Source organism: Glycine soja, unplaced genomic scaffold (assembly GCF_004193775.1).
Source record: "Glycine soja cultivar W05 unplaced genomic scaffold, ASM419377v2 tig00000120_1_pilon_1_83969, whole genome shotgun sequence".
Classification (NCBI taxonomy): Eukaryota; Viridiplantae; Streptophyta; class Magnoliopsida; order Fabales; family Fabaceae; genus Glycine; species Glycine soja.
The window spans coordinates 37090-51664 of NW_021143578.1; the positions used below are offsets into that span (position 1 = coordinate 37090).

General features: G+C 32.3%; 1 protein-coding gene across 6 annotated transcripts; it reads left to right on the top strand.

The window, feature by feature from the left end:
- Window positions 1-4948: 4948 nt before the first annotated feature.
- LOC114404121 (zeaxanthin epoxidase, chloroplastic-like) lies at window positions 4949-13587 on the top strand. Of its 6 annotated transcripts, XR_003664821.1 has the most exons (12): window positions 4951-5566; window positions 6307-6469; window positions 6560-6634; window positions 6731-6831; window positions 6921-7036; window positions 7108-7322; window positions 7609-7691; window positions 7975-8089; window positions 8372-8475; window positions 8588-8647; window positions 12915-13028; window positions 13139-13587. XR_003664821.1 is itself a non-coding variant. In XM_028367227.1 (10 exons), exons 1-10 carry the CDS (start codon window positions 5112-5114, stop codon window positions 8595-8597), a joined length of 1419 nt encoding a protein of 472 aa, XP_028223028.1. In that variant the 5' UTR covers window positions 4949-5111; the 3' UTR covers window positions 8598-8819. The 6 variants fall into 6 exon arrangements, 3 of the variants coding, with proteins under 3 accessions (XP_028223028.1, XP_028223026.1, XP_028223027.1); XR_003664820.1 differs by having other exon boundaries at window positions 12915-13587; XR_003664822.1 differs by lacking the exons at window positions 12915-13028; window positions 13139-13587 and having other exon boundaries at window positions 4949-5566; window positions 7975-8040; window positions 8588-8819.
- Window positions 13588-14575: the final 988 nt, after the last annotated feature.

Below are 14575 nucleotides of genomic sequence, written 5' to 3' on the forward strand. Positions count from 1 at the left end.
CTTTTTTAGGTAGTGATGACAGGAGTTAATACTGATATTTCCTATTTCTTAATTTTGTTTTGCTGTCATGCATGTTTGTTGGCAAGATCATTGACAACTATTTCATTCACTACAAAGGATATACCCAGACGATATTTTCTATTAGAAACACAACTCATCATTATGATTAATTCAGAATGTCAAACACTTAATTTGGGATAATGTTGTAAATAAATTTATAATTTTAAATTAGTTTGTTTTCTTCTTTTTGTAGATGTATTTTGTGCCTATTTAATTTTGTCTCTTTCTGTAATAATAATAATAATAATAATAATAATATTATTATTATTATTATTATTATTATTATGTAGGCTCTAGCTGAAGATCCTTTTTTACATTGTAACGATCGGGGTGAACAATGTAATTTTTCTTTGAGGTGTCTGGTGTGTGTAGGTGGTAATACACGCTTTCCTCATGTACTATCAAACATGTTGATTAAGTTAGATAAAATAATTTTAATTTAACTACATGTCTTTAAATTTAAATCTTAAATATATAATCATACTAAATATTTAGAGAAAGAATTTTACCATATATAATCATTTTATCGTCTATAAGTATAATCCACTAAATATTTCAATCCTAAAGGAACTTAACAGAAATACATACTACCCAAATATTCACAGTGGTAAGTGGCTTGACATATATTTATGAAAAAATAATCATACGTGTTGTGTGAATCTTAGATAATTCTTGATGAAGGAAAATGTTTTTCTCTTCAGGAGATGTTTTTAAATTAATTCCTACATGTCACTGTTAGGCAAATTCAAAAAACCTGACAAGGTAGATATACTGATGCATCGTGACTAATGTAAATAACATCCAAGTTCATGAGCTTAAGTTGTTTTTGTTCTGTTATAACTTTGTATTCTTTAACTAAAGTAAGGTATGGTTCTTCAATTTTAGGAGATTCAATTATTTAGAGAAGATACATAAAGATTCAATATCATAAACTCTCCAATATATATTTCATTTTAGTATATGTTTTTCTCAACTTTTTCTCCGATATTCATTTCATTTTCAATTATTTTCAAATTTTATCAATTTATTTATTCTACCTTTTGTGTGTTCATGTTATTTTTGAAAATTTTAACAGCAAAAAAATTAAAACAAAAAAAAACCCTTATTTTACATTTGGTTATTGTTCCTTTAATTTACAAACAAAGTTTGTTATGCTTTTCTCATGTTAATACAAATTATATATCTATAAAAAAAACTCTAATCTAAAAGAAAAAGGTTTACTCTTTACTCAAGTTCTCAATAATTATCAATCAACATTTCATTGACGTGTTCTTTTTTTCTTAATTATTTCTAATACAATCGATTCTTTTTTCCGAATTTTACTCTTAGCAATTCCAATGTTTGAAGCAAAATGTTTTTGAATTAGACCACAAATTAGAACAATTGAGGCAAATCTAGCTCTTAGACAAACTGGACACGAGTCGAGACTATCAATGTGATTTCATAACAAGTTGATGCGTTTGAATAGTGGAATAACTATAAAATTAAAAATAAAACAGTAAGAAAAGATAGAAAAAAAATAAAAAAAAAATGAGTAGAAAAACTTATTAGCTACCCGAGTGAATGGATACCAAAGTGGTTGATTGACTCATTCCATACTAGAAAAAATAGCAGGAAATCTTTTGATCACACAGATTCCTATTTTTAATGATATCAAGCCGCTGAATATTGGAAATAAGCTATAGCCCTAACCCCCGATAATTATATTGTTATAATAACTGTCTTCGTTCCTATATTTTTCGTGGGTATGCATGGCTGATGACTTTGAACATCAAACTTATTATCAATACTAAATCTATTTTAAGTTCCACACTATCTCTCATTTTGCTTCTGTCTTGCAAAATAATTAAGCATGCATGCTAAATAAATTACGAACGACCTATGTGTATGAACAGGTTAGACACTAGTATATATATATATATATATATATATATATATATATATATATATATATATATATATATATATATATATATATATATATATATATATATATATGGGAGCAAATGATCAAGGAATATAAGCACATATTATGCTTTAATTTCCTGTAAGAAATAATAAGACAAGGTCTAAATCACGCTTTTGTATGGATTGTCCAACCTATGAATGAATCAACACAATTAACTCTTATTCACAATTAACTCTTATTCACAAAATCTTAAAATATTTATACATAAGTGATGCTAATATATTAATAACAATCTTTAAATTAAAATTAAAAATAATAGATAAAAGATTAAAACTCAATTATAAATATGTGGAGACAATGGTATAGCGGTTATTACAACTATAATTAAGCAGTGATGTTGATGACGTTAATAATGATAGAGGAGGCAATGTAGCATTGATCTCTTAAGAAGTATTTATAATTAAATTTTAATTTAAATTATCTATTATTTTTAATTATGATTTAGTTTTTTTTAGGGAAATAATGATTTAGTTATTACTATTGTTTGTTCTCATTCTCTTGTTATAAGAACCTTTTCATTTTAATCACCCCTATATATATTATAATTTTTTTGCTAAAACAATTAGAATTATTATCAATGAAAATTGTATAAGAAAATTATTTGGACTTACAAAACTAACCTATAATTTTTATAAATTATTTTTACTTTATTTCAATAAATATTTTGTTGAAATTTATTTATTAGAATAAAAAAAGCTCATTTCAATAAATATTGCACTCAATTTTATGACAAAAATTTTCATGTTATAATAGTTTATTAAGCAAGTGCTTAATTAAATTGTTTAATCAAACATATACTCTTAATGATAGTTTAGGGATAAAAATTGTAGTCTTCACAACTATTGGTGGCAAAAGTTTTTGTCATTTTTCCATCATTAACCAATGAATAGTTAGTTCTAGATAAGATAGTTTATTTAAAATCAAGTATTTCTGTAAAGTTAATATATGTGTTGGCTGTTTGGGACCACGTGTTTGGCATTGTAGTCCTAAATGTTAGTTTGGCGTAGATACTATAGTCACCGAATTTGTCCATGTTCGATTCGTGTCAATTTCCCATTTATTGAACCAAAACACATGTACGAAAATTAAGCTAAAATTTATGACACAAAAATATGCATGGAGTTCTTGGGACAGGTTAGAATTATCTCGAATTCATACGGAAAAAAAACATAATTATCTTGTTCCTGTTTGTCTTTTTTATTTTCTCAATTATAATTGTGTTCCAGTTGCTTTGGTCATTAATAATGGTGTTCTAGTTCTACACTTCTACCTGTCTTGCCAATCCTCAATTCTCGTTACTGGGCCCCGGCCCTACCTTAGAGCAATTTAACCCGACACCATCATGTTGTTTCCTTTCATTAATAATATTTGTGGAGTTAAATTCTTTCTTGTTGGTTTTCTCTTTCCTTTGAAGCAAATTACGTAAAAGGGGAATGAATCTTTTTTATAGTAAATTTTCTGGTGATTTGAAATTGTTTATTTACAATTTATGTACGTGTGTTTATCTTATGATTGTGATACAAATATTCATTTAAGTCTTTTTTTTTTTAAATAATCATGTTATTCTTAGGAATTGTATTTACCAGTGATTAATCATGGTAAAAAAATTTAATTAATTATCATTTTTAATAAGATTTCATCTTTGGAATTTTTTTTATTCATTAAATTTAAATTTAAAAATTTTATAACTTAATGTCACCGTGACTTATATTATTATATATCATTTGATATAACTTAATGAGAATAACTTATAATATATTTATAATTTCTTTTTTTTTCATATCATAAGTTGTTTTTTATCTTATTCTAATAATACAACTTATATAAAAAATAATTTAATTTTATTTCCTCCTTAATTAAAAAATAATGTATACATACACATTTATATGATAATAATTTATTAAATAACTAATCAATTAAATTAATAACCATCACCAATATTACTATAATAGTTGTCATTATCACTCATAGTGACATTTCACCTCTTATGAGATTAATACTATCGTCATCTCTATTATTATCTTATCATTATATATTAGTCTTATCATCATTACTTTTACCATCATCCTCACCATCATTATTATTATTACTATTGAGGGTAGAGATGACAACAATAATAGTCTCATCAAATGAATGATAACACAAAATTAATAATTTATTGTCATATATTTATATTTACACCATGAAATATCATAAATACTTACAAATCATATGATGCTACAAATTTATATATATTTATTAATATTGGATACTATCTTCTTTCCATATCTTTATATATTTAAGGATTTTTTCTACTAAATATGTTGAAAGAGTATTTATTTATGATGAAATACAATAAATAAATATAAATATATGAAGTTACAAATTTAAATTCACTTATTGTTATTTAATTATTATTTGATACTATCTCCTCCTTTCCATATTTTTATCTTTGTTAATTAGTGGGAAAGTAAATCAACAAGTAACAAATCAATAAATGAATAACAAGCACATATAAGACAGTGATAAATTTATGGACTAAATTTAATTTTCCCTTCTTTCATAAATTAATTTATCACTAATAAGTTGATCCTTAAATTTTATAATTTAATGTTAAATTGGTGTTCAAAAATATAATTTATTGTCAAATTACTCCTTAAATATTATAACCTAATAATAAAATAATTTCACATATTTAACTAAAAATCCATTTGTCTCATTTTGTGTACAATCTACGACTAAATTTAATTTTTTTATTTTTCAGAAATTAATTTATTACTGCTTCACACCTTAACCCACGAAAATAAGGATTTACCCTTTCAATAATTTATAATGTATTGATTTCTTAACGAGTGGAGACGATTCTTAATTTAACTGGTTAGTAAATGCACTCTCATTCTTTTTATTGGAATCAACTTTTAAAGTTGGCCTAATTTATTCTTGACCTTCGAAAAGACCACTGGCAGTGGCACACCACACCACACTCTGTCTGTTAATATAATATTAGCGTACTTTGTTGTTGGAGGTTGACATGAAAGATCCTACTTGGGTCAGCCAAATTCCAATCACACAAGTCCCACCAGAAGCAATCTATTATTGATCAATGGCTTCTGTGCAAATCCTGTGTGCATGCACTTGTCAGGTTCAACTCCAGGGTTCCATTAGATATAGATATGATTATGGTTACCCCCATCACCATGACAAGATCAGTAAGCACAGGTATTATTCTATCAGAGTAGTTGATAGTGGGAATGAGATGGTTCTTTCAAATTTAGAGGAAGAGAAAAGGAATTTGAGAGTGTTGGTGGCTGGTGGAGGAATTGGTGGCCTTGTGTTGGCTCTGGCTGCAAAGCATAGAGGGTATGAAGTGAAGGTGTTTGAGAAGGATTTGAGTGCTGTTAGAGGAGAAGGTAGGCACCGTGGCCCAATTCAACTATTGAGTGGTGCTCTTGCTGTGTTGGAAACCATCGATCAGAGTGTTGCAAGGCAGATAATGGAGGCTGGCTGTGTTACTGCCAATAGGACTAATGGCCTTGCTGATGGTCTATCTGGGGACTGGTATGTTATTCTTATGCTTTTTTTTTTTTGTCTCTTATTGGTATTCTTTGTCTTAAGCAGAACAAGAAACTTCAAAAAGACAAGAAAAATGGTATATACTATATACTACATAATATAGGACAAAACTTGGATATTGTTCTTTAATTGCAGTTGGTATTGTTCTTCAACTAAAATTGGAGTTTTATCTCAGTGATCCCCATTATAAAGGTATAAACTAAAAGATTACACAGATCAACTATGTGAAACTTCAATTTTAATTGGAGAACAACACTAAAAGCTCCTAAAGAATTGTACCCAAGTTTTGTCATATACTATTCTGATTGATGAGGGCTAGAAGCACACTCTTTAATGCACTCCTTCTAACACACTCACCCTCTATTATTAGTTAAAATGTATTGAAAACTACAAAATTAAGATAGGGACTCATGAAATAAGAAGTGGTATCCACAAATACTTGTGATTTCTAATAAATTTCGGCCAATAGGAAAAACTGTGTTCAGAAGAGTATGTGAAAGAGTTTGTTACTAAAATTTTTCATTATAATTATTGTGTGTTTAAATATGAATGAAAGAAACTATTGTACTGTAACATTAATTATGGGGACTTGTTAGTTGTTATGTTAACTGAGCCTTCTGAAGTCTTGTAGTTGAAGAAGTCTTTTGTGAGGTCTTAGATTATTACAATTTTCAATATAAATTGTGTTTGGATTGTCACTCTCCCTTATTATTTTTTCACTTCAGGTTCAGTGTGTTTGATCTTTTCACTCCTGCTTCAAGGAAAAGGCTTCCTCTTACCCTAGTCATATGTAGAATGGCACTGCAAGATATATTAGTGAATAAAGTTGGTTCCAACATAATTAGAAACAAATCTAAAGTCGTGGATTTTATTCAGGAACCTAACAAGGTTTAAGTTGCTCTGCACAACTAATTTCTGATTGCTTAAGACTTATGTTAGTGGTTTAACAATTTTGAATAATCTTTTCATTCACATCAGGTTAGAGTGATCCTTGAAAATGGAGAGCAACATGATGGTGATATTTTAATAGGAGCAGATGGAATATGGTCAGAAGTAAAATATACAATCCTTCCCTTCTAGCTTTATTTACAAATGAGTTTCTTCTTTTCCTAGCTTTTACCATTCAATCTATTCTGTTTTTTTTCTTAGGTGCGTTCAAAACTCTTTGGGCAGCAAGAAGCAAATTACTCGGGTTTCACATGCTACAGTGGATTAACAAGCTATGTGCCCCCATATATTGATACCGTTGGGTAGGGTACTTCATTCCCAAATAAAATGTTAGGACAATGTTATAAACTGTTCTACTATTTAAAGTTTCTGTTTTGGTGATTACATGAAGGTATCGGGTGTTCTTGGGCTTGAACCAGTACTTTGTTGCTTCAGATGTTGGCCATGGGAAGATGCAGTGGTATGCTTTCCATGGGGAACCCCCTTCAAGTGACCCTTTCCCAGAAGGTATGTTTACCTTTTGTTGTGTGTATCAATTGTTATTGTAATTGAAACAAATTCATTTGTCTGAGTTACAGCAGGTAAGAAGAAGAGGCTTTTGGATCTCTTTGGTAATTGGTGCGATGAAGTGATTGCACTCATATCAGAAACACCAGAACATATGATTATACAGAGGGATATATATGACAGAGACATGATCAACACTTGGGGAATTGGGAGAGTGACTTTGTTAGGTGATGCAGCACATCCAATGCAACCAAATCTTGGTCAAGGAGGGTGTATGGCAATAGAGGTTGGTCATTTGTAGGTTTCAACTTCCAAATAAAATGTATTTCCTTGAGTATATACAATTCAGGCAGCATTAATATATATAGTGCTACATGGATAAACATTATCTAATACCTAAAATCTTTATTTATTTTCATTAATCTGCCTTAATTTCAATTTTATTCCTCTAATCAAACTTTAGCCATACCTTAGTAGTTAAACTTCTCAGGAATAAAACAAGTAAAGGAACCAAAGGTATGTATAGGTTTATGTTCTTAACTTCACTTCTTTTTTGGCAATCACATTTTCAGGATTGTTACCAACTGATACTTGAGCTAGACAAGGTTGCTAAACATGGCTCTGACGGGTCTGAAGTTATCTCAGCTCTTAGAAGGTATCTTATTTGTCTTTTATTTTGTTTTGGTTTATGTTTCGGTATGAGGTATGCTATTTGTTATCTTCAACAGAAATAATGGCTCCCCCTTCTATTGGAAATTTTTTTCATGTAACATGTCCTGTTATAATATTTTGAGACCACCTAAATGCGAATAGCATCACAATCTCTTACAACTCCTAAATGTGTCACCTTAATTCATGGCCCTCAAACTGATATTCTGATAAGGCTATACTAATCTAACACAATTGATTGAACTTTTCTGGCTTCATTTTTTTTTTAGATATGAGAAGAAAAGAATCCCCCGAGTTAGGGTGTTACACACAGCTAGCAGGATGGCATCGCAAATGCTAGTCAACTACCGGCCTTATATTGAATTTAAATTTTGGCCTCTATCAGTATGTTCCTCTCTCCACCTTCATTCCTACTTAGGTGCTTTCAATGTTGTCCTACAATTGGAATTAGAGTTTCACCTTGATGATTACCATTGTAATAAACGTTTACATTAAAGTTTAGCATTGATTCTCAAGGTAAAACTCTAATTCTGATCAGAAAACACCACCAGAAGTGCCTAAGAAATTACATCTAAGTTTTGTCCATTAAAATGTGGCAAATCTTTGATTCTATCTACTCGCCAGAACAAAAAATGTTGTAACACTTGATCCTTTGTTCTTAAGCAGAATGTAACAACTATGCAGATAAAGCACCCTGGCATTCATGTAGCTCAAGCCCTTTTCAAGTTCACTTTTCCACAATTTGTTACTTGGATGATTGCTGGCCATGGGTATCTTTCACTATTGTTTTCATATACCAATTTATCAGACTTTTTGTTGAACCCTCTTCCCCTCTTTTTTGGCATTTTAAGTTTTCAATATTAATTTTGGTCTCTTTTACAGGTTGTGGTGAACACTCATGCAACTTGAAAATAAAAAGGGCTCAACAATTTTAACATGATGGTAGTTAAAAGTTAATTTTATTGGGCTATGTAGGAACTTTTCTTTCGGAATAAACGTGCCATAATTTAATCCCCGTTGTATATTTCAAATAGAGTCTTGGTTCTTATACTTTAAAAAAATGATTTGTAGTAATTAGAATTTTCTAAATTTAGATTTTGATCTTATTATTTTATTTTAAATTTAGAATGTTTACGTTGTTCTTCCCTTCAATCAATCAAAACAGACAAACAAACCCGAATAAACATGGGTCATTGCTTTCAGCGCGAGGCGATGGAAAAGCATCAGCAGGTCGATTAGTTGGAAAAAGTTGTGATTCCAAACCATGGCCTCCAATATGCTAACACCCTACTTCCATATTCCCTATGTCAAATGTTTGTGTCCCATGTTGTTGTTATGTTGTTGATGTTTTTCGTGTCCCAAGTTGCATACTGAATAGAAAGATATATGTGTCCCAAGTTGCAGCGACATTCTGTGAGATTGAACCAACTGCACTGACCTCTTCATATTCAGGAATAGGGACTTCTGGAATAACCATTCCGTAATCATACTTAGATTGTTTGAATCCACTTCTAAGTAAAGCATTGCTAAAAGCATTGAACCAAGATCTTGAAGCCTGCTTCAATCCATATATAGATCTGTTCAGCTTGCAAACTAAAGGTGGATTGGGTCCCTTGGGGACACTATGTTGATAGCTTGTGGAATATTCATGAATATCTCTTCTGAAAGAGTCCCATTGAAGAAGGCATTGTTGATGTCTAGCTGAGCTAGATGCCAGTCATTTGATGCTGCCAGAGATATCAACAACCTTAAGGCAGTTATTTTTGCCACAGGTGAAAAGGTTTCTTGAAAATCTAACCCATATTGTTGTGTAAAACCTTTTGCAACTAATCGAGCTTTATGTCTTGCTACTATCCCATCCGAATTCAGTTTCAACTTAAAAATCCATTTGCAACTGATAGGTTTCTTCCCTTGAGGCAATGGGACAATGGTCCAAGTGTTATTGAGCTTCATGGCAATCAATTCGGCAGATATGGTCTCTTACCATGGTTTATGTTGGATGGCTTGGCTGTAAGTTTGTGGTTCATGGTTTTCTGAGATTTGGCAGATGTAGTGTTTATGTGAATCAAAAAGTTGAGTAATCTAAGTAATGTTGTATAGGGTAGGTGACTTTGTCTGTGTTGGTTACATTGTAGCAGTGGAAATCAGTGAGATGTTTTGGAGTGTTTGAAATTCTGGTAGACCTTCACAGGGGTTCTTGAATAGGAATGTCAAGCTTTGTGGTGGTAGCAGGATCTAACTGAGCAGGTTGAGGAGTATGTGGTGGTGTGTCTGTGATGGATGGGACATTTGTATCATCTGAGTTAGCGAAGGTTATGAGATTAGGGGTGACATAGGGGTCAAGCAACTCTTTGTCACTGTTGTTGGACTACTGGTTTTTGAAAGGGAATATATGCTTAAAGAATTTGACATCTATGGAAATGAAGATTTGCTTAGTAAACAGGTTGAGAAGCTTGTAGCCTTTATATCCTTGAGGGTAGCCAAGGAACACAGCTGCCACAGCTCTAAGTGAAAATTTGTGTCTATTTGATATTAGAGTGAAGGCATAGCATAATGTGCCAAAGGTCCTGAAATAAACATAGTTAGGAAGTTTAGCATATAAAATCTCAAAAGGTGACTTGGCTTTCAGAATGGGGCTAGGGGTCCTGTTCATCAAGAAAACTGTCGTCTTAACATATTCACCCCAAAATTTTAATGGTAAATAAGATTGAAACAGCAGGGCACGAGCAAGATTTAAAATATGGAGGCGTTTCCTTTCTACAACATCGTTTTGTTGTGGGCATTCCACACAGGAAAATTGGTGTAGGACACCTTTCTTTGAAAAGAAATCTTAAAAGGTAAGCTCTTTTGCATTGTCAGATCGGAACCTCTTATGGTGGTTTGAAATTGGTTTTCCACATATGAGAAAAATTGTAGTACAATAGAGAGACAATCAGATTTAGTTCTAAGAAGGTAAATCCAAGTGAACCTAATTTTATCATCTACTAAAGTTAAAAAATATTTGAATCCATCAAAGGTAGCTTCCCTAAGGTCCCCATATATCAGCATGTATTAAATCAAACAATTCAACACTAAAGTTGTTTTGGTTAGTGAAAGCTAATATGTTTTGTTTGGCAATAGGGCAAACTTCACAATGAAATTTGGAATCAATAGAGGAACTTTATTGCAAATGAGTTTGTACACAAGTATAGGTATGTGGCCCAATCTTTGGTGCCAAGTTTCATAGGTAACAACATTACAAGATTGTATACTAGTATCATGAAAAGGAGACTTAGGGAAATTGAAAAGAAGAAGTCCTTGATGTTGTCTAGCAGTGTCAATCCTCCTCAATGTCTTGAGGTCCTGAAGAACAAAGCTGTTAGGTTGCATAATAAATTGGAAAGAATTGTCATTTATCAAAGACACAAGGGACAACAAGTTAAATCTAAAGGTTGGAATGAATAACACATTGTGCAGGAAGATGTCATCATTCAGTTTTATCCTTCCTATCCCTTCAACCTTTACCTTGGTGGAATTAGGTAATAAAACATGAGAAACATGTAAAGATTTAAAAGAATTAAATTGTTCTTTTGAGCAACATATATGTGAGGTTTCTCCTGAGTCAAGAATCCAATAATGGCAAGATTCATTGGAATCAAAGCTAGTGTTCATGCAGATACCTAAAACATTTGTGGCAAGAGTATCAGCATTGTTCTCTGTGTTCAATTGTTTTGTCAGGAAGCCGATCAACTGTTGACATTGAGCAGTGGACAAAGTGTTTGTGGCACCATGACTCGGGAACTCATCATGATCAGTTACCTGATTTGTAGTTTGTTGAGACTTATTCTTGAAGTAATTTGGAGGATAGCCAACAAGTTTGTAACACTTGTCTTTGGTATGACCTAGCAGGTTGCAATGAGCACATTGAGGTCTCTCTTTCTTGGCATTCCTACTCTTACCATTAGTAGGGTTCTTGGTTGTAGAGTTGACAGTAAAGGCCATAGTATTAGAGTTTAGAGAAGGTAAGTGGTTTACAACAATTTCTCTTTGTGCTTTTTCTTGAAGAACAAGAGAAAAGACATTACCAATGGGGGGAAGGGGATCAGATAAGAGAATCTGACCCTGAACCTGAGCAAAGTTGTCGTTTAGGCCCATTAAAAAGGACATGACATATTCAGATTTAGTGTAATCTTGTAGAGTTTGTAACTCACCACATTTGCATTGGAAGGTTGGTTTATAGCCTGAGAGTTCTTCCCAAACTGATTTTAATTTGGTATAGTAGGTATTAACATCATCACTTCCTTGTTGTAATGACATTAGCTGCCTTCTTAACTGGAAAATTCTTGGGTCATTCTTTCGGGAAAACCGTGTTTTCAAATCTTCCCAAATTTCCTTAGTCGTGTTGGCGACCAAGATGCTGCTAATGATATCTTTAGAAACAGAATTGTAAAGCTAGGAAATGACAAGATTGTTACCACGAGTCCATGAAGCATATGTAGGATCAACTGTGGGTGTCATCGGGAGGGATCCATCGATGAAGGCCACCTTGTTCTTCACCGAAAGAGCTACCATCATTGCGCGGCTCCATGTGGTGTAGTTCTTGTGGTCGAGAGGCTGGGAGGTAAAGATGAGTCATGGGCCATCCGAATGATGTAGAAACAGTGGGTGAGAAGGATCTTGACTGAAATCTTTAATTGGTGCTGCCATGGATCCAAAAGGAAAAGCTGATGGGAGAGGGGACAAAGGAGAATATCATAGGCCCATTCAGGAAGAGGATCATAAAGGTTGTTGCTCATCTGATACCATATTGAAGTTATTAGCCCTGTAATAACTTGGAATGAAAAAAAACAAGAAGGAAGAAAGAAACAAAAGAATGCTGAGGGAAAACTCAGAATCAGTATATTGATAGACTTGCAAGAAAGTTTACAAAAGTTGTCTCTCTTAGTCACCAGCTATACACAAATATATAGGAAAAACAATACGAAACTACTAAACATAGTAAACATAATTATTGTAACAGAATTAACTAAATAACAAAAAGTGGTTAAAATAAAATTGACAGCATATGCAGAATACATATGCAGAATAACAGAAGTAGTAGGCCTTGGTCCAATATATTTTGAGGTGGTTTTCCATGGAATTGGTGCACGATATTTTTTTATTATTATTCTTTGATGTTCAAACTATGGAGTACTTTGTTGATGATAAAAGACATGATGTCAACTTTCAGGTGGGCGATTGAGTGTTTGTGAAGTTAAGACCGTGTCGTCAAGCATCAGTAACGAGAGCTTCATATTCTAAGTTGACTAAAAGATTTTTTGGGCCATTTCAAATACTGCGGAAGGTGAGTCCCTTGGTTACCAACTTCAACTACCACCTAACTCCCACATTCATCTAGTGTTCCACCACTCTCTTCTCAAGCCATCCCACCTAATACGCCTAGTCTAATTGTAGAGCTACCACCTTCATCAGTCAACAATGAACCCATTGTATCGCCTTTAGCAATCCTCAACACTAAATTGGAGTCCTCAAATGGAGCACCTAAGCTATTGGTCTTGATTTAGTGGAAAGGATTGCCCCTGATGATGCCTTGTGAGAATCATGGGATGATCTCAAAGCCAAGTATCACCTTGAGGACAAGGTGCTTTTCGAAGGACATGATAATGTTAGGGAAGGAACTAAACAACCTTCACCAGAAGCACAAAAAACAGAATCACAGCTAGCAAACACGAATCAAAGGCCAAAGAGGTTGGTGACCAAGCCACAATACCTGAATGATTTCATGTAACTAACCCCGACAAGGGGTGCTAACCTGGCAGAATTCTATTGGCCCTCAAGCACATTCTGTTTGTCATTTCTCCTTTACGGTTATTTATCAAGATGCTAGAATCTTCTTTCTGTTAGTGGTAGCCATGTACCTGTTACCATAATTGATAGAATTTTAGTTAATAACTCTAAATCAACAAGCCACGAGTGCTATATAAGTCATGAATCATGTAAAAGAAAGGCATAGAAAATAATAAATCACTTTCCTTCTTCTCTCGTCTTGGAGGAACCTAGCTCTTGAAGCCTAGGACCCCTTGAGCTGATTCTCAGCTTATAACAACAAACATATAGAACCACTTCACTCCCCCCCCCCCCCCTTAGCATGAGGCTTGAGTTCCGATTGTGGGTGCTTCACGTGAAAACAGCAAGGCAATAGTAAAAAAAATGGTTTGAAAAGTGGTTTTATGGTGTTTATTCGAAAAAGGGAAAGTGAGAGAGACAAGTGAATATTTGAGCCAGAATCTCAGATACATAGATAGAGAATAAGAGAGACAAATGTGATGCAGTTAACTTCTAAATAAAAGAAGAAAACTCATGTAGGTGCAATTTTAAACGTATAAAAGAGAGCCCCTTTCATAGAACAAGCGTTCCTAGTGACTGACTGCATATGATGATGATTCCTAGCTTACATCATCAGGGAGGGGATATAGAACGGATAAAATTTATCAGAACAAATAAGATTTTATCCATCGTAAAGTAAATATTCCGATATTTTAGGGCAATGTAAGTTTATACATCAAATTTTTAACTTTTTGATCAAACACAATTTTTTTTTCGCAACTACTTAATTTATATTTATGATTACGTCTTAAAAAAATTATGATAATTTTTTAATTATTGAAGTAGTTTTTGGAAATGTGATTGAAAGATGCTATAATGTGTTTATACACAAAAAATTATTATTATTGTTATTGTAATTATTATTAATAATAATAATTTTATTTTAATTTTATCAAAATTGCTTGTGTAACTAATAAATGCACAATTTATGAAACAATTGTTGTCAACAACTATTTAAAAGAAAATTATCTAGTTGTTGACAACTTTATTGGTTTTTAATTTTTT

What these genes read in the sequence shown, in the direction of transcription:
- LOC114404121 (XM_028367225.1), top strand. Translation starts at nt 5,112, where the DNA reads ATGGCTTCTGTGCAAATCCTGTGTGCATGCACTTGTCAGGTTCAACTC. An exon ending in CAGATGGAATATGGTCAGAA is followed by an intron (nt 6,635 to 6,730) that starts GTAAAATATACA and finishes TTTTTTTCTTAG; the next exon opens with GTGCGTTCAAAACTCTTTGG. An exon ending in CCATATATTGATACCGTTGG is followed by an intron (nt 6,832 to 6,920) that starts GTAGGGTACTTC and finishes GATTACATGAAG; the next exon opens with GTATCGGGTGTTCTTGGGCT.